The following is a 20,087-nucleotide window of genomic DNA, read 5'->3' as shown; positions in this document are numbered from 1 at the left end:
CTTGCAGGCTCACCCAGGCTAATCTGGGTGCTCAGCTGGGTTGTGCTGAGAGCACTGCATGAGCGCAGAAGGCAGGCAAGCTGGCTGGGCCACGTGGGAGGCAGCTAGGCCGGGATTCTAGCTGCCAGACAGATCAGGACAGATCAGCTGGGCCACTCAGAGAGCGCTGCTTGGGATGCAGCCAAAGGCAGGCTGGCCCTCAGAGACCATGTGGTCAAGGCAAGTGAGGGAGTTAGACAAAGAGCAGCAGCAGCTATGCTGGGAAAGAGCATGAGATGAGAAGTGACTGGGCAAGGTGGGGCAGGGTGGACGGGGCAGCGCAGAATTTTAACAACCAGTTCACCTGAACTGGCCTGAATCAGCTGAATCCCACCACTGTCTCTTACCCTTGTTTCTCAAGATCATTCTCATGTACCATTACAGCAGGGGATAGGCACGTAAAACTCCAAGACTAATACAAAGTAATCGGTCTAGGATAAGAGAAAATATTCATGTCCACCAATTCCAAATCTAGTTTGTGACTCCTCCTCTTTCCATGTATACCAAGATCTCAGTGACCTTGATCAGGGCTATGCCTGCCATGGCAGCCATAAACTCCTCAACCACTTTTGTTTCTGTGCCCAAATAAAACAGATTAAACTCTCCCAAGTTTGTAAGCCTGTGGAACTCCACTAACAACCTAACTAAGGCATTCAGCTCAGAGTAGGAACATAGTTACACTGCAATGAGGTTGCATGGAACCTCATGGAAAACCAAAGCTACCCCGTCACCCATGTCCTTAGATTGTGGCTCATTTTATACCCAAAACCTGAGTAGCCACATTTCCTAGACAGGCACTTCCCCTATGTCCACCAGGTCTTAACAATACTATTAAGGTCTCTCATCCATAAATGAGGCAACCAGGAATTAAATAGCAGTAGCTGCAGACCTAAGCTGCTCTGGTTACTTCTTGTTTGGATTACTGCAACTCCTTCTACATGGGGCTGCCCTTGAGGTGCACCCGGAGGCTCCAGCTGGTCCAGAATGCGGCCACGCGGGTGGTTACGGGAGCTCCCCATTACTCCTGTGTAACACCTCTCCTACATGAGCTGCACTGGCTACCAGTGGTCCTCCAGATCCGCTTCAAGGTGCTGGTACTTACCTTTAAAGCCCTACATAGCTTAGGTCCGGGCTATTTGCAGGACCATCTCCTACCCGCCTCACACCGTCCTGTCCGCTCACACAGGGCTGCCCTCCTCAGGGTACCGTCGACCAGACAATGTCGGCTGGCGACGTCCTGGGTAGAGCGTTCTCTGTGGGCTCACTCACAGTTACCCACGAAGCTTCGGACGGCGCCTGACCTCCACTCCTTCCATCGAGACCTAAAGACTTGGCTGTTTCAACAAATGGGTTGATTCTGATTCTTGGGTTTTATTATTGTCGCTGTTTTAAATTGGTTTTAATTATGTTTCCTTTTATTATTGTATGTTTTTAACCTGTGTTCGCCACCCTGAGTCCTTAGGGAGAAGGGCGGCATATAAATTTGTGTAAATAAATAAATAAATAAATAAGGCCCAATAACCTGGCAAATTATCCAGGCAAGTGAAGGACCAAATCGGTACTAAAAAAAACATCTTTTACCTAATCTCTTTGAACACTGGCATGAATTGGTTTCCTTAAAATACTGTACATCTGTTTTTGTCTGAACATTGGGGAAAGTTGTACACCAGTGTTTCTCAAACTTGGCAACTATAAGATAGAGTTGGGCTCTGACCATAGTAGGAAAAAACTGAGAAAATAGTGCTGCATATAGATTAATGAAAGTGTAATTAATATAATGAAAGTTCTTACTCCCTCTCAAAGAACTAATAGTCACTTTCAGCCAATTGATTATGATCAAAATAAAAACAAGACAAAACGCTTTTTAATAAGATATTGAATTTGCTATTCATTCTCAACTAATATGAAAATGATCAATAGTAAGGCTGACAAACAAGCAAGCATCATGGAGGATACAGGTGTATCAATTTTTTAGGCATCAAAGATATATATCTGAAATATGTGATTGGTTACTGTTGAAAACAGAGGCACCACCTATTTGTCCCATCTTGCCAATTGTTAGATTATTGTGGTAATAATTTCTTTCTTGCAAGCACCTCAGAGTTGTCACACTATCAAATCAAAGAATGAAGAGCAGTTCTCCTACCAGATTGCCCACATTCAATACATTGTTGAACTCTTCGGTCATTGGGTAGTGTTCCATGGCCATGAAGACAGTATTGAGGACAATGCAGATGGTGATCCCCAAATCAACAAAAGGGTCCAAAACAATGAGCTTAACAATATGCTTTAGCTTCACCCAAAATGGGCAACAGTTCCATATTAATACAGTGTGGGCAAATTTATACCACCATGGTGGACACTTCTGGTGGGCCTCTTCCAGTTCTAAAAACAAAAATCAAAAGATTTACTAGAGGTAAATCATGAATTACTAAGAGTGCTAACTTTAGCCAACTAATCAATGAGATTGATTAATGCATTGTTCCTCAAACTGGCACTTAAAACAGTATAAGATTACAACTTCTGTATTGTGGAAATTATTGGAATTTGCTTATCAAGTCTGCTGGAAAGGAATTTTTTAATCTCCTCATTATGCTGGGGTGAGGTTGTTGGATTTTTGCATAAAACAGCCAATCAAATTACAACCATTTTATATTTAATACTGTACTATCATGTGTGGATAGTGTATAATATATAATGGGGACACATTCTTCTATTATAGAAGGCTGCTGTAAAAAGCATAAGACTTATGGCAGAGAGCTATTCTCTTTCAAAACTCTTTCATCAGCACGTCAAATGTTCCTGAGGCTACTTTTTCATTGATTACTGGAAAAAACTAGCAGGTTGTCCATTTGTAAAATTTCTGGCTAAATATCTTATACTATACACTAAACATAAAAATATTATTAAAATATCTGTTTTTAATTCAAAAATAATCTAGTTTCTACCTAGTCAAGGCATTTACCTTCAAGAGTACTGGAGACCACACTGACTGCACTCCCTACTCGCTTCTCCAAACCCTTCCCCTCAACACCATCCACATACAAATGGTTTTGATCAGATTTCTCATGTTCTTCCCTTGGATTTGACTGTAATAAAAAAATGAGATCCAAGATTAAAAAAACATTGACAAAAATGTAAGTTTTTGAATAAAAAAGCCTCTATGGCCATTAGCATTAGAATATGAAGTGGCACTTGAATTAGAGATGAAATGAGAAAGTAATTCAAGCTGTTTGCTGTGATATGACACTATTTAAAGAAAAGGTTAGGGCTAGGATTAGGGTTAGAATTCAAAAGTAAATATAGCCAAGGAAGTCACTTTGTACCAGCAAAAAAAATATTGTTGATACTCCTTGAATTCTTTAAGAATTTCACTGTCAGGGTTTGCTAGGACTAAACCATATCAAGTAACTACACATTCTGTTAGTTAATTATCAATTATCAAATTTATTATTGCTATATTTTCAGTGCCAGATGCCTCAAGTACCAAAACAATTCAGCTGATGTCTGAAAATATGAAACCAGACTTGGATGGGGTAACATTTACTGCTCTGTCTCAGACTCAGCAGAAAAGCTATCTTTACTACAAACTTTACTCCCCTACAACATCCTTCTGCTTTCACAACTATGTTTGTAAGTGTTTCTTGCCGATTTCCAATTACACTGGGATAGAAATACAGAAAATGAAAAAGTCCTGTTTGATGGACTCCTCACACATCTGGACAATTGGCTAACCCTCCTCCTATGTTGGATTAATCTGTGCATATAGTGTTCTCTAGCATCAGGGTACAGATGACCGGAAGACATCCCATGCAGAAATATAAAAAGAGGAGAGGGGGCAGGTCCAATGGGTCAAGGTTGTAGTCCTTTCAAACACATGTGAAAGTCTGTAACTGTGAAAGACTGTCCATCTTTTGAGTTCAGCAATGAAGTCTGACTCTAATTCAATCAGTCTTCATTTTTAGTCCAGCAGTGTCATAAACATTTTCTGCCTGAGCCTGTTGCGAAAGCCATGAAGTGGGCCACTTACAGTCCATCGCTAAACTTTTCTAGAAGCATCTATTTGTATCAATACAATTCTAATGAGGAATTCTATAACTATTGAATGGGCAGTAATCTGTATGGATTATGTTTTTATCTTTGGTTCCTGGTCCATGGAGAACATACCTCATGTATTGTAGCTGATCTCTCCAACACCAAACGTGGGATGACTCGACCATTGCAATCTTGTGGTCCCTCTTGATCACTCTGAGCCTTTTCATCTAATTCTCCTTTTTGCTTTTTTTCCACTATAATGCTTTCTGCAGAACTGTTATTTGCTTGAAGCTACAAATATATAACAGATTTAGCGTAAGAAAATCAGGAAAAGGCTGTTGACATTACTGAAATGGTGATTTGCTAAATTTTCCCTTGAATTTTGAAATCATATGATATGTATTTATGTTACTTATGATGTTTTCCAAGTCTTCTACCATGTTTACCCCAAAATAAGACCTGGTCTTAATTTCTTTTGGGTTTGAAAATAAGCACTTGAGCTTATTTTTGGGAAGGTCTTATTTTTTTTAAGTGCAGGAGGCAGCAAGCATGGGGACCGATGGGAGTGGGAGGTACCTACCACTGGTCCCGCCCTCTCGGCTGCAACAGGCCAAGCTCTCAGCATGCCCCAACATCCAATGCCTGCTGGTCCAGCTGCTGCTGGGATATTTCTCAGCCACAGCAGGCGCTGTGCTGGCCACCAAATGGCTGCCCATGATGCTGCTGGCCGTGCGGGGGCTCTTCACCCTCCTGGCAGGTAGGGTGGAGGCTGGGATATGCTGAGAGCTTGGCCCCAATTGAGGCCTTGGGTAAGCAGACAGTGGGATGGAGAGGGCGGTGGCCGATGGTAGCTACTGAAACACTTATCATCCAAAGGGAGGGAAAGCTTCCTCTGCTTGCAAAGGGGATGCTTTGAAACAGAGTTAATCACTCTCTGTCCCCTTTGCAAGCAGACAAGGCTTCAGCTCCCTCTGGGTGAAAAGTGTACAACAGAGCCAAGCAGAGGAGACCCAATGTATGTATGTATGTATGTATGTATGTATGTATGTATGTATGTATGTATTTATCAACAAGTACAAGGAAACAAGTAACAGTATAGACATAGACATGGACACATGAAAAAAAATTGGCACAAATAAAAGGAAATAAATAAGCAAACATAGCCATAAACACATAAATTGAGTACATATAAATGGGAACAGTAGGACAGGGATCATAGGCATACTGGTGCGCGTATGCAAACTCCCTTAGGGACCTCTTAAAAAACATGAAAGGTCCACAGTAGACAGTTTAAGGTAAAAGGTATGGGAATTAGAGAGACTAACAACAGGATCAGGTAGAGTGTTCTAGACATTTACTACTCTATTGCAGAAGTCATATTTCCTACAATCAAGATTAGAGCGAATTACATTGAGTTTGAATTATTACGGTTGAAGTTAAAGTACTCATTAACAGGTAGGATGTCATGGTAAATAATCTTTTGTACTAAGCTTAGGTCAAAACGTAGACGGTGTAGTTCAAGGCTATCCAGGCCTAAAATTTCAAGCCTGGTGGTATAGAGAATTTTATTTTGAGCAGAGGGTTTGTAAAATTCTAGTAAAATATCTCTGGACCCTCTCTAATGTATTGATGTCTGAAATACAGTGAGGGTTCCAGGCAGGTGAGCAGTATTCAAGGATAGGTCTGGCAAAGGTTTTGTATGCCCTAGTTTGAAGTTACTAGAGAGAAAACATCATAAAGTAAGGTTGACAACTCTTAATGCCTTTTTTGCAATGATGTTACAGTGAGCTCTGGAGCTTAGATCTTTTGAAATGAGTACTCCTAGGTCTTTGACAGAGTGTGGGTTAACTTTTAGATCGTTTCCGGCCAGCATATATTTGATGTTCTTATTTCTATTGCCAATGTGCAGGACTGAACATTTGTTAGCAGAGATTTGGAGTTGCCAATTGTTTGACCATTCAGATACATAATCTAGGTCATTTTGAAGGGTAATAGATTTGTCTGTGGTGTTGAATAGTTTAACATTGTTGGCAAATTTTGAGCAGTTCGGAGAACCGGCAAATACCACCTCTGGCTGGCCCCAGAGTGGGGTGGGAATAGAGATTTTGCAGTATCCTTCCCCTGGAGTGGGCTGGGAATAGAGATTTGGCAGTATCCTTCCCCTGGAGTGGGGTGGGAATGGAGATTTTACAGTACCCTTTCCCTGGAGTGGGGTGGGAATAGAGATTTTGCAGTATCCTTCCCCTGGAGTGGGGTGAGAATGGAGATTTTGCAGTATCCTTCCCCTGCTGTAGGAAGTTAGCACCCACCCCTTTCCTGGAAGAGTGAAATATTTTAAGAAATATGAAAAAGGCAGAATATTATATTTCCCTGGGATAAGCATGTTTGGAAGCAGCTCCCATCTTCCTGCCCCCCACCCTTTGTCAATGGGCCATTAAGGCCTGGGCCAGTCTATTCTACATAACAAAGATCTGCCTCCTTCAGGCAGAGCCATAGTAGGAATTGTAGGAATCCAACAAAGATAGGATTAGCCCTCTACACAATAGCAGCAGAAACTCACCACATGTGACCTGGGAAGCACATGTGACCATCAGCCAGCAAGGCCCCCACCCCCTGGGAGCCTGACAACCAATCAGGATACTCTTTTGGGGCCCCAAGAAATGCAGAGCCAGAGAGAGCATAAAAACCCAAGGATTTACTGTATCTGCCCCTTTTCTGTTCAGGAGCTCAAGCCATGTGATCCTGTCCACCATTAAACCATCTTTCCAAGCAGTCTCCATTTCCAGTGTCTGTTTCCCCACTTGGAGCAGAACCTAGAAGGATGTTTCTTCCAACACTGCCACGTTCACCAAGCCACGCCCACAGAACCAGTAGTAAAAAAATTTGGATTTCACCACTGCACCTGCCTCCCCCATCCCCTATGCCTCTGCCTCCACCTACTGCCAGTACCACTGCGCAAGCCTCCCACGAGCCTCTTTAGAGTCAGGCAGCATATCTGGATCGCCTGTCTTCCCTCCCCCACCCCCACCTCCACCCTCAACCTCCATGCTTGGAATTACTGTTATTTGCACTGTTTCAAGGGGCGAGCGGGCTGTGGCTGCTGCCAGACACCATCAGCCCCCATGCACTCACCACCTCTCATACTGGCCACGCCCATCCCTCCAGGCTTATATTAGGCCCACCCAAAACAATTTTTTCTGCCTCTGAAATTTCTGAAACTCTGTTTCAGAAAAAACTTTTTTTTCTGCCTCTGAAAGCCTCCGAAACAGAGCTTCAGAAAAAAAGGCTTTTTTCCTGAAGCTTCTTTCAGAGGCTTTTTTTCTGAAGCTTCTTTCAGAGGCTTTTATTCTGAAGGACTATCTGTACTCTGTTCAATCTCCTTTCTTTGGTATGTAGATTAACCTCTTCCAATCTGTTGGTTATTGTCATTCTCCAAATTTGTTAACATAGTTTAGTTAGAACCTTTACTGATTCTTTTGTTGCTTGCCATATTATTTTAGATAAAAGCCTTTCAAAGGCTTTTTTTTCTGAAGCTTCGTTCCTGAGGGGTTTTTTTTGAAGCTTCTTTCAGAGGCTTCTTTCAGCCTCTGAAATCTTCATTTGCGAGGCTGGGCAAGGCTACATTCAGAGTATTCATATTTTCACTCTCTTTTTGGGGGGAAAAGGGTCCATCTTATACTCTGAAAAATACGGTAATTATTATTTGTTTAAATTATTTTATTTCTAATGATAAAACAAGATATTTTTCAATATGTTTTTGTATATATGCTTGCCAATATACATGATTCCAACAAGTCTAGATCATTTGCCATTTAATAGTTATCTATATATTAATTTCCCACAGGCCAACTTTCCACTGTTCAAGTGCAATCCATTGGTGCATTAAACAGCATCAAATAATAAACAATAATAATTTATTAAACTTGTAAATTGCCCAAATCTCAATGGTTCACAATAATCAAAGAAATAAAATCAATTAAAGATAAAAGATTGCAAGCATGAGAAACAAGTTAGAATGATGTATGGGGTCTCCCTCTCCCTCACCAAAGGCCTGGATGAAGACTCATATCTTCACCACTCTTCAACAGCAGCAGCAAGTCAGGTGATCCAGATCTTGTAGGGGAATCTTGTTCTAGTGGCCCAGAGCTACTATAGAGAATGCCCACTTTCAGGGCCCCTATAGATGAAATTGTTCAAAAGAACCTGGATATGCCAACTCAGCAGATCAAATCAGGCAGGGAGATGCTATGGGAAATAAGCAGACTCTCAAATAATGCGAATTTTATTGATAACAAAAAAAACCCAGTTGCCAAATTGGCAAATAGCGCAGCTTGTAAAGCAGAAGTGTTACATAGGCATATTCAAAACTGTGACACAAAAGGATATTACATACATACATACGTACATACATACATACATACATACATACATACATACATACGCATACCTATTACTGTTCACACCACCTCATTTGGACCAGTTGAACTTTCTGAGTGGTCTTCAAAGACAGTGGATGTAGAATGAGGTGACCACGGCATGAGTGATTTCTGAAAGGCCTTCCACGCTAGGAAAGGGTACAACTGGCAACCAAATAGAGTTGTGCAAAGGCCTTCTACACTCTAAGGTAATGATGGTAAACACGCATTATCAAAGCTGATATGCCAGCCTTCATCAACACCCGACAACAACTATTATTGAAAGCACATCCTGTTCTTATGCAATTTTCAGAAACCACACACAAATGGTGTGTATTTTTCTGTGACCTCTGGACCTTTTGGAAATTAATGAGAAAGCTGTGCTCTTGCACAGTCTCCAGAGTCCCTGAAAATCATGCAAAAATGGGATGTACTTTCATGAGGTTTTGGAGACGGTAGAAGCTATGAAAGAGCATTCTCCAAAGATGCTCAAGAATGAAGGCCTCATGCGATATGGAGCTGCTTTGGACAGGCTGCAGGGGCCTGTCAACAGAAATTGCCTGAAGATAAGCAGTAGCATATGACAGATCCTGGAAATCACACACATGATCAAACTGTTTTTTTAAAGTAATAAATAGGTAAATAATTGTTTCTCTTGTTAGAGGAAGAGCAACATGCCAGCAATCATTCAATGTCTGAGGTTGTTGATAGTTTGGTATGAGTTATATTGGTAATTTGGGCTAAGATTGCAGTGTTTTGTTGTCATGGATATCAGAGAATGGCTGGTAGACCATGATTTTTGGTACAAGCAACTCGGTTGTTAAGCAAAGCAGTTGCAAGTAAAATCATGACTGAGCTTATCTTCAGCTTTCCTTTGCTTTTTGATTTTTGTGAATATTGTAAATGCAAGGACTGGTCATGACTGTTGTAATTGTGAACAGTTGGTGTGCAAGGCAGTTGCTAAATGAGGATTACCAGCACTCCATTCTGTGTTCTTTAGAATGTTACATTGAATATTTATGCAGGGAATTTATTGAAGGGATAAAGATGTTACCTATAAGTGTTCTATTTAAGCAACTCCAGGAAGCCAGTCCTGTTGGCAATCCTTTCAGTAAATCTGGCAAGGAGTCTGAGAAGCTATGTCACTGCTCAGGAATGAAATAGCAAGCAAATTGCTGGCTCATAGTTGATGTTTAAAACTCTAAGGCAGCAACAGTGGAAGGAGGGGGTGTGCAATCCTCTCTCTGTGTGTGTGTGATATATAAATATCAATTTCTCACAGTCTTTGTACTAAAATAATAATAAATACCAAAAATGGCATGACAAAGTAGCAACAATAGTGCATTGGAATATCTGCAAGAAATGTGATTTTCTTACAAGCAAGAACTAATGGGACTACAAAATAGTCAAAGTAACAGAAAATGAAGAAGCTAAAGTGCTCTAGGACTTTAGAATTCAGACAAACAAGCACCTACTACATAACATCCAAGACTTAACAACTATCAATAAGAAAGACAAAAAAGTCTGAAAATGGACATGGCAGTACCTGGAGACAGCAGAATAATATAGAAAACAATAGAAATAGCACCTAGATTTTTATACCATTCCATACCGCTTTCCAGCCCTCTCTGAGCAGTTTACAGAGTCAGCATATTGTCCCCAACAATCTGGGGCCTCGTTTTACCAACCTCAGAAAGATAGAAGGCTGAGTGAACCTTGAGCCCATCAGGATTGAATTCCAGACTATGGGCAGAGTTAGCCTGCATTCTAATCACTGTGCCATCAGGGCTCTTCAAAGAACTGGAGAAAATAACACAGTACAAAAACTTGCAAATAAAAGTAGAATGACTATGGCAAAAAAGAAAGCAAAGACAGTACCAATAGTGATAGGTACCTTGGGTGTAATCCCAAAACATCTGGAGCAGCCCTTGAACACCACTGGCATTGACAAAAACACCATCAATCAATTGCTAAAGGCAGCTTTATTTGGGACAGTTACATCCTGTGATAATATGTATAACACCATCAAATAACGACATCTGCCTATTCCAGGACTTGATAGGTGGATAAAAATGCCAGATCCAAAAATGCCAGATAAAAATGCCAGATAAATATCTTTTTTTTTACAAAGTTTATTTCCATTTTTAAAAACAATGCTTTACATATATATATATACAAAATTATTGCAACTAATGTATACAAATATGCGCCTATACCACTAATTAAATCCGTTTCATTTCCCTCCCTTTCCTTTCACCCAAATATATTTATTCTCTGTGGGTATTAATTTGTTTTTTCATTCTTGCATGTATAATATCCTAGCTGCGGTAATAATGTGGAGGATCAAGTACCATTTTTCCTTAGATATTTTATCTGGTTTCATTCCCTATAAAAAAGTCTCTGGTTTCAGCTCTATATTATATCCTGTAATTTCCATTATCCAATTCCGAATCTTGGACCAATATTTGCCTGCTTTGGTGGATGTATCCCAAAGCAGGCAAATATTGGTGACAGTATGTCCCGCTACCATTCCCGCACTTCCAACATGCCGGGGAGACTCCCGGAAACATTCTTGCTATTCTTGCCGGGGGGATATGCCAACGATAGACCATTATATAAATATTTTCCTTGTAGGGGGTTGACAAAGTAAGTTTCATATTCCTATTCCATATCGCATCCCATTTATCCAGATTTGGGGAAAATCCGAGATTCCTCTCCAGGCAATCATGGTGTCCTTAATCACCTCCTCACCAATCCATCGTGATACCAAGAACTGGTAGCACCTTGAAAGTAATTTCTTTTCAATTCCCAATAAGATTTTATCTAGCTCCTGTAGTGACCTATAAATTCCCTCCTTTCCTTTATCCCTTCTGACTCTCAATTGTATTTGGGCATACACCCACCAATCTACCTTCTTGCCCTGATTCATAAGCTCTTCACGGGTCTTCAAGTCCCCTTGAGGGTCAAGCAAGTCCTGATAAGTCCAAGGTGTTTCCTTGTTATATAGTGTTGAGTGTGTTACCGCCTCTAATGGGGCAAACCAAATTGGAATCATTGTGTAGTGCTTGTTCCTAACCCCTTCCCAAGATTCTAATAGAATTCTCCGAAGGTAGTGTCTCTTAAAGCGTCCACATTTCTTGCCCCTTTCTCTCCATAGGAAGTGGTGCCAACCTTGACACAAATCATAACCCTCCAATGTAAGAGTCCTCTTCCCTTTTAAAAGCATCCAATCTCTAATCCAGGTTAAATTGGCCGCTTGGTAGTAAAACTCCCATTTTGGTAGACCAAATCCCCCTCTACATGGAGTCTCTTGGAGCATTTTAAATTTAATCCAGGGCTTCTTTTTCTACCAAACAAATTTCCTCACATAACTATCCAGTCTCGCAGGGGCAGTCTGGAATAAGTAATTCCATTTCAGAAGCACGTGGGTTTTAATCGTAGCTATCTTCCCAGTAAGGAGAGTTGCAGGTGCTCCCACTTCTCTAGGTCTATCTTTGTTTGGGTTAACAGCTTTGTGTAATTGTCTACTATAATAGACATGTTTTTGGAAGACATCCAAACACCCAGATATTTAATTTTTTTCATCACTTGAAAGCCCAATTCTCTCTCCAATTCACTCCAATGATTCTGTGTCATATTCTTTGTTATAATCTTCATCTTATCTCTGTTAATTTGGAGACCTGCAACTCTGCCATACTTCTCTATCTCCTGGAGCAAGTTTTTACCTGATTCTACTGGATCCTCTATAATAAAAACCAAATCATCTGCAAAAGCCTGGGTTTTATATTCTTCAGATCTCACCTTCAACCCCTTTATTCCCTGATTCTTCCTAATTTCCTGTAGAAGAGGTTCTAATAAAAATATAAATAGAAGTGAGGACAGTGAGCATCCTTGTCTTGTGCCTTTTCCGATTTCAATCTTACCTGTTTCTTCCCCATTAATTAAAGTTTTAGCTATTTGAGTTGAATAGATCGATCTTATCGCCCATATATAATTGTCTCCAAATTCTATCTTATCTAGCAAGGCAAACATAAATTTCCAGCCTTCTGAGCATCTATAAAAATAAATGCTACTTCCTTATCCAAAAACGTCTCATAATACTCCATTGCGTCTATTATCATCCTCACATTGTTCCTTATCTGTCTATGCGGCAAGAACCCATTCTGGTCACTATGTATATAATGATTTTTTAAAAATTTCATTCTCCCCGCTAAAATTGAGGCAAAGATCTTATAATTCAAGAGGGATATAGGCCTATAATTATGGATCAATGATTGATCTGTTTCTGCCTTGGGATAGGGCTCGCAACTTGGGTGTCCTCCTGGACTCACGGCTGTCTTTAGAAGAGCATTTGACAGCTGTGGCCGGGAAGACTTTTTATCAGGTCCGCCTGATTCGCCAGTTGCGTCCCTTTCTGGATCGGGACTCATTATGTACGGTCACTCATACCCTCGTCACCCCACACTTGGACTACTGTAATGCTCTCTACATGGGGCTCCCCTTGAGGAGCATCCAGAGGTTCCAGCTGGTCCAGAATGCAGCCGTGTGGGTGGTATGGGAGCGACGTGGCGCTCCCATGTGACTCCCCTCCTGCACAAGCTGCACTGGCGCCCGGTGGTCTTCCGGGTGCACTTCAAGGTTTTGGTCACCACCTTTAGAGCACTCCATGGCTTAGGACCAGGATACTTACGAGACCGCCTTCTGCCACCAATAGCCTCTCACCGACCAGTATGCTCCCGTAGAGAGGGGCTCCTCAGGGTGCCATCAGCCAAACAGTGGCAACTGACAGCCCCCAGGGGGAGAGCCTTCTCTGTGGGGGCGCCTGCCATCTGGAATGAGCTCCCCCCCAGAGATATGGAGGATCCCAGGTTTACGCACTTTCCACCGTGCCCTCAAAACATTTTTATTCCAGCAGGCTGGACTGGCTTGACTCTCCCTTTTAATTTGCTTTTAGCTTTATATAAATTGAGTGTTTTTAAATTCGTTTTTTTGGGGCCAAAATTATTTAATGTACTTTTAATTGGTTTTTTAACTTTTGTATGATGTATTTTTATCTTGTGCCTGTTCACCGCCCTGAGTCCTTCGGGAATAGGGCGGTATATAAATTGAATAAAATAAATAAATAAAATAAATAAATAAATCAGGGAAATATACGCCTCAGTTCAGGAATTTGGAATTCGGCCCTCCACGATGATTCCATTAAAAACTTCAGTCCCACTGTATCAGAAATTTCTTTATAGAATTCCATAGGTATCTGATTTACTGTGCAACCAACCGTAATGACTCAAAATAATAAGCAAGCCAAATAATAATGTAAAACCTGACTATGTGGCTCAGTGGCTAAGACACTGAGCTTGTTGATCAAAAAGATCGGCAGTTTGGCGGTTCGAATCCCTAGTACAGGTCTCCTGCGTGAGCAGGGGGTTGGACTAGATGACCTCCAAAATCCCTTCCAACTCTGTTACTGTTAAGATAATTAAGAATTCCAGAAGGACTGACTCTTCTTTTTAAAATTAATCTATCCACATTACACCAAATAATAGTTCAATAAATCTACACACACACATACACAAGCATTTGTTCAAGCCAATAGAAGTGATTAAATCACTTTTAAAAATGGAGTATTCAGCTAATAATTGGTCGGATTAGAATTTGGTTAAAAATACCAATAAACCCTGTGGAATTCTTGGTACCCTCTGAGCTTGTTTGAAAGTGTGGGATTTGCTGCCTGTTTATATACAGTAGCTTGGCCTGCCAGTTTTAGTGGGATGAGACCTCTTAGGGATCAACATGAGGCTAAAGAGAAGTTCTTCAAACTTGTCTCTGATAGGATTCCGATGGAAATAAATTCCTGAAGTTGCTATTTGCAGGGATGAGGTTATTTGAAGGTAAAGCTGGGGGTTAAAAGGAGCTCTGATTTGTTGCTTAGGTTTTTCTTAAAAAGTAAACAACCATGTTAGAGTTTTGGTGGAGGAAAGCAGACTGAGAAAGTGTTAAGTCCACCTCCTCTGGATCTACTATCTACATAACAAGGCATGTTAACTGCATTCCTGCAATTGCCACATCTAAAGTGGCCTATGTTGAAATAGCTTTTCAAAATGAAGTAGTTGCTAAAAACTGTGGGAAAAAGAAAAGTTTATCACCTCCTCTCCCATTACTAGAGCTACAGAGGCTCAATGATTTAAAAAGAAAAGAAAAAAGTTTCGCTATGCTTTCATATAAATTGGAACTGCAACACTGCACTATTGTCAAGTCTCCAAAGTAGGGAATATTATGAGAGGCCTAAGCTGATTCAGAGTTGATGTAAACTTTTTGTGTGGAAGTGTCCTCTCCCTGACATCCAAAATGAAGTCAAACTATCAAAGTTGCCTTGAATCCCTTGAGGAAGGAAAACTACCTTATTTTTCGGGATATAAGACGCAGCGGAGTATAAGATGCAGCTTAGTTTTGGGGGATGAAAATAGGGGGGAAAAATCTGCCTACCAGGTATTCATCTGGCTAGCATCCTTAATCTGGTCAGCTTCAGACATTAGTTTGCTGGTTTTTTAGCCCCTGCTTGGGGATAAAAAACAGCTTCTACGGCACAGCTGAGAGGAAGCAGCAATGAGAAAAGCAGGCAAAGCACAGGGAGATCGCTTCACTCGGCTAGCACCTAGTTAGGGCTGAAAAAAAGCTTCTAAAGAACAGCTGAGAGTCGAAGGAAAGCAGGGAGATCGCTTCACTCGCTAGCGCCTCGTTGAAACACAGTGGAGAGTCTAGGGAGCAGGCAAAGCTGGGAAGATCGGGTCACTTGCTAGCGCCTCGTTAGTGCCTCGTTAGGGCTAAAAAAAGCTTCGAAAAATCTATATTCGGAGTATAAGACACACCCAAATTTTCAGCCTCTTTTAAGGGGGAAAAAGGTGCATCTTATACTCTGAAAAATATGGTGTATATATATATATATATATACTTAAACCTTTTAGAACTGGATAAATTAAAATAAATAGACATAAAGAAAAAAAAACTGACCATTCTTTGTTGCTCCTCCTGATGCTTTTTCAGCTGTTCCACCATCTGCTGGAACTCTTCTTCTTTTTCTTTTTCTTCCTGTAAGGTGGCTTCATTCTGATCTGCATAGGCCATTGCTACCACAGCCAGGATTAAATTGATGAGATAGAAAGAGCCCAAGAATATGATCACAACAAAAAAAATCATGTATGTTTTCCCAGCTGCTCGCAAGGTCTAGAGAAAAAGAAGAATTTCATCCTCCTTGGTACCTGGAAATCCAGAATTCCATTCTCATATATACCCTTTCTAGATAGTCATTAGTCTAAGCAATGTACTTTGAAGATATTCAAAGCCTTCATGCTATACTTCACAAATTGCTTGGCATTTGAAATACAATTCTCAGACTTAGGATCAAACTAAATAAAATTATGGTTGGTGGTCATTATGGAAAAGAAGCAGAGTACCACAGACTTTGAATTGACCCAACTGGATCCTTACATTCTTATGAAGAGGTAGGAGCTCCTACCTCTTCATCTTTTTGTAAAACAATCAAAGGAGAGGAATCTGGACTGATGCTGGGTCCCTGCACCCTGTTTTCCTTACTTGGTTCCCATTATTTCTTCTATTAAGGAAAATTAAGAGGGATCCGCATACAACTCCATATGGGAGAAATTTTAACTGGAAAAATAGCACAAGAGGAAGAAGTCTTTCTACCCTTCACCTGCATGCATCCCATACATGTTTAGAAAAGTTAAAAACTCAGAATATCTGGACCAACGTCTTCAGTCTCTTCTCTAGTTGGGGTTGATTCTATCTGGTGAAATAAAGGCAATCCCAGCACATGATCAAAAACTTTCATAAACACTGGCAAAAATGCAGGGGAACAAATAAAAGGGGAAAAAATTAAAGGTAGTTCCTGAAACAGTAACAATATATAAACTTACCAATTGGAAGAGATTCTCCCAATAGTCCTGAGTCATGAGGCGAAAGAGTGAAAGGAAAGCCCAGCTGAAGGTGTCATAGCTTGTATAGCCGTAATTTGGGTTTCGGCCAGCTTTCATGCAGACAAATCCTTCTGGGCATTGTCTAGAGTGGATTATGCAAAAATTCCAATATAACATCATATTCTAAGAGAAGTATTTTCTTTCTAAATCTAAGGCATAATCTAGATAGTTACCATAACCACTCTTGTCCCAAATTATAGATTAGGTGCATTATTATATATTTCTGCCTTCTAATATTGTACAATGACCTGACAATTATCATATTGTATGTAGATTTTCCTAACAATTAATTCCAAAACCCAATTGTTTGAAATTATTTTACAATAAATTGTTGTCAGTTTTATGGATTCTTGGGAAACCAGGAATTCTCTCTCTATTTTTTTTTCAAGAGGAAGAGAAATTAGAGAGTTGCTAGGAGCCATTATCATTAGTACTAGTTTTTATTCCACCTTTTTATATATAACTCAGGACAGTAAACATTCCTAGTGCTCCTGCCTTCTCTTTTTCTCACAACAACAATCCTATGAGGAAAGTTGGGCTGAGAGAGAATGACTGGCCCAAAGTTACTCATCAGTTTTTCATGCCTAAGTGAGGCTTAGAACTCTTGATTTCTAGGCCGGCACCTTTTCACTGAACCAAACTGGATCTCATATTCTTTTCTCAGACATGAAGCCCCCTCCTCACTCCAAAAAAGATTCAACCATTGAGAGAGACCTCACTTACCCAGCATCAGAGCTGTTCCCACAGAGCAAAGCATCAAGTGCACCATCGAGGAAATAGAAATTGCCTTCATGAAAACAAAAAATAAAAATAAAATAACATTTAAAAAAGCAGAAATGAGAATTGACTTTGACTTTCAACTTCATTTAAAAATGAAGTTGAAGTTAAAAATGGCCAGAAGAACACCAAAGAAATTATGAATTAGGAGGAGAGCCAGACTTGTAAGCAGGAAGTAAAACAGGTATGCAGATGCTATGAGTAGGAACCAATCAAGCTGAACTATAGCCATGACATTGAAAAATGGGAGTATATATTTATTTTGACCTTGAGGTTAAACATATAGGTATAGTACTATACTATCACAAATGAATCCCCTCCCTATAGCTGCTTTTAACTAAAAGCAAAAATAAACTTTCATTCAAAATTCTAACCAAGCATTTCTTGGGCCTCATATAGCTGCATCTACAGTAAGATACTTAATGGGAATCTCTGATATAGTACCCATCATATTTCCTTCCTCCCATAATCTTGAAAGTCACTACTTTGAGTAAATTATTATTATTATTATTCATTTTATCTGTTTCATATGAGTCTTTTAAAATGGAGAGTTATTTGGCCATAGCAATCTAATTACTTTGCAGAAAGATCAGAAATTGAGTGCAAAAGAATTGAATAAAATAAAAAATGAAAATGAAAATCTAAAGTAATTTAGCGACTTCTTTCTTCAAAAACAAAGAAAAAGTACATATATTAGAAAATTGGGAATACATATATACATATATATGAGTACATGGAAGTGAGTACATAGAAAAGGAGAAGGAAAAACAGAAATTAGTTTTAAGAGAATACTTTCACTTGATTTTTGTGGATTTAGGGATTGGTGAAAAGAAATCATGAAAATTCTGATCCTGATGTTTCCCACAGAGGGCAAAGTTAGATTGCCAACTTAGATGATAACACTGAAAAGATGGGGTGGTAGTGGTAGTGAAATATTAAAGAACAGAACTGTACATCTGTCCTTCCATTCCAAAACTGGTATTAAAGGCAGAGCATATCATTGATAACATAGGGATGTTTTACTGTCTATATTTGCAAACAAATTAAATTTGTATTTAATAATTAGGGATATTCCATGATTTTGTTAAGTCCATGTTCTTTAGAAAATGTACCTATTTAGAGATTAAATGCATATTGGAATTTTTTGAGATGGCTGAACAAATTCACAAATCTTTTATCAAGATCATCAAGAAGTGATTTATAAAAACCCATAAATTGTACTACAGACCTCTACAATTACATTATATTAATTACAACTGTTTAAGATTGTCTCAGGAAGTATTAATTGAAATTGATCATACTATATGATCATCCAAATGGCAATATTATAGTCATTTTGGTCAAATGTTATATTGAAGAACATCAGAAAGGGTTATGATTAGGCCCACCTATACATTTTATTTATAAATAAATAAATAACTTTTAACAGCTTAATAACTCTTAACTTGTGTTGAAATATTATCATTGTTTCACAAATATTGCAGATTTGTTCAGCATGGTAAATAATTTAATTTTTGTTGTCAACTGCCAAATTTTCCCTTGTAAAACACTGAACCAAATTATATTAATATATTTTAGCATTAGCTAAATTATTAACTAATTATTCAGATTTGGTGTTTATTATTTAGCTATATTTCTCCTGATTATTTTTCAGAGCAGTTAAATAAATCTTAAAATATATATTCATATATATGCCTGTGTGCATTTCCTCTCTCTCTCTCTCTCTCTCTCTCTCTCTCACACACACACACACACACACACACACACACATATTGTTTGCTTTTTTTTTTCTCCCAAATTCAAATTCAAATCTTTATTGTCAGTGCACAACATATGTACAATGAGATTGGTTGAGCTCCCTTAGTGCACCTCCCCAACACAATACAACTCACACTGAAGACAGAAAATCCCTAACCCAATAAATCATATTAACAAAACACCCAGTCCTATTGCACCAATGTGAATATGTTACACGTTGCACTGGTCCTGCAAGTCCATTGTACTAGGTAGTTATGATGTTATTTCCCTCTTTTTCCTCACTGATTTGGTTTTTCATTTTTATTTTTGATAATTGAATTTATTTCGATTTTTTTATTCATTAAAATTTTACAGTTCTTGAATGATAGTAGTCTTACCTTCATTGTGAATGTACTCATCCCAGTCAAAGGTATCATTCCCAGTGAAAGTAAAATTGTCATTCAGAGTGCTGTTGTTAAATGGATCCCTCCGTAAGACATCTTGCAGGGAGTCATTGGTGAAGGATGGGCCTAAGGCATCCTGCAAGGAGTCATTGGTAAAAGGTGGCCATCGAACACACTTGTGTCGCAAGTTCCCCATGAACAGTTGCAGGCCAATGAGGGCAAAGACCGCCAAACAGAACACAGTGAGGATCATCACATCAGCGAGCTTCTTCACAGACTGGATCAAAGCTCCCACAATTGTTTTTAGACCTTTTGTGGGGAGGAGTCAGAGAAGAGAGAGAAGAGAAATTTCCATTTGTTTAGGAATAAAATAGAACTTCCAATTTCATTTTTTTTAAAGAAATCTTTTATGGATTATATTTGCTAGCAGGAATATTTCAAGAAAAAATATTTTGAAAAGAATTGAAAGGCTAGTTACATAAACTATATCAAGTCATTTTTGCTGTGCTCTAAATTCATTTAATTCTCATAATTCCAGATGATGACTATATAGAATTTGCCTTCAGTACCATAATTATATTTTTTTTTAAGAAAAGCAACCAAAATTCTTCTTTTTACTATCATATTAATTACAGATTTCCTGGTCCAGTAAAGAGGTACACCTACCTCAGTTTTCTACTAGCCTAGTT

General features: G+C 39.3%; 1 protein-coding gene across 2 annotated transcripts in view; it reads right to left on the bottom strand.

The window, feature by feature from the left end:
• The window catches only part of LOC117664772 (sodium channel protein type 4 subunit alpha-like), a 131,505-nt gene that overhangs the window by 58,364 nt on the left and 53,054 nt on the right, over window positions 1-20,087 (bottom strand). For both annotated transcript variants that reach the window (XM_034416072.1, XM_087892221.1), the window contains 7 exons: window positions 19,393-19,707; window positions 17,204-17,267; window positions 16,421-16,562; window positions 15,498-15,710; window positions 4,207-4,365; window positions 3,005-3,128; window positions 2,186-2,424 (listed from right to left, as the gene is read on the bottom strand). In XM_034416072.1, the coding sequence (XP_034271963.1) occupies window positions 2,186-2,424; window positions 3,005-3,128; window positions 4,207-4,365; window positions 15,498-15,710; window positions 16,421-16,562; window positions 17,204-17,267; window positions 19,393-19,707 (1,256 nt within the window). The remainder of the gene's footprint in view (window positions 1-2,185; window positions 2,425-3,004; window positions 3,129-4,206; window positions 4,366-15,497; window positions 15,711-16,420; window positions 16,563-17,203; window positions 17,268-19,392; window positions 19,708-20,087) is intronic.

Source organism: Pantherophis guttatus, chromosome 4 (genome assembly GCF_059756535.1).
Source record: "Pantherophis guttatus breed Tessera chromosome 4, ASM5975653v1, whole genome shotgun sequence".
NCBI lineage: Eukaryota > Metazoa > Chordata > Lepidosauria > Squamata > Colubridae > Pantherophis > Pantherophis guttatus.
The sequence above is the reverse complement of the archived record's forward strand: the minus strand, read 5'-3'. Positions and strand labels throughout refer to the sequence as shown.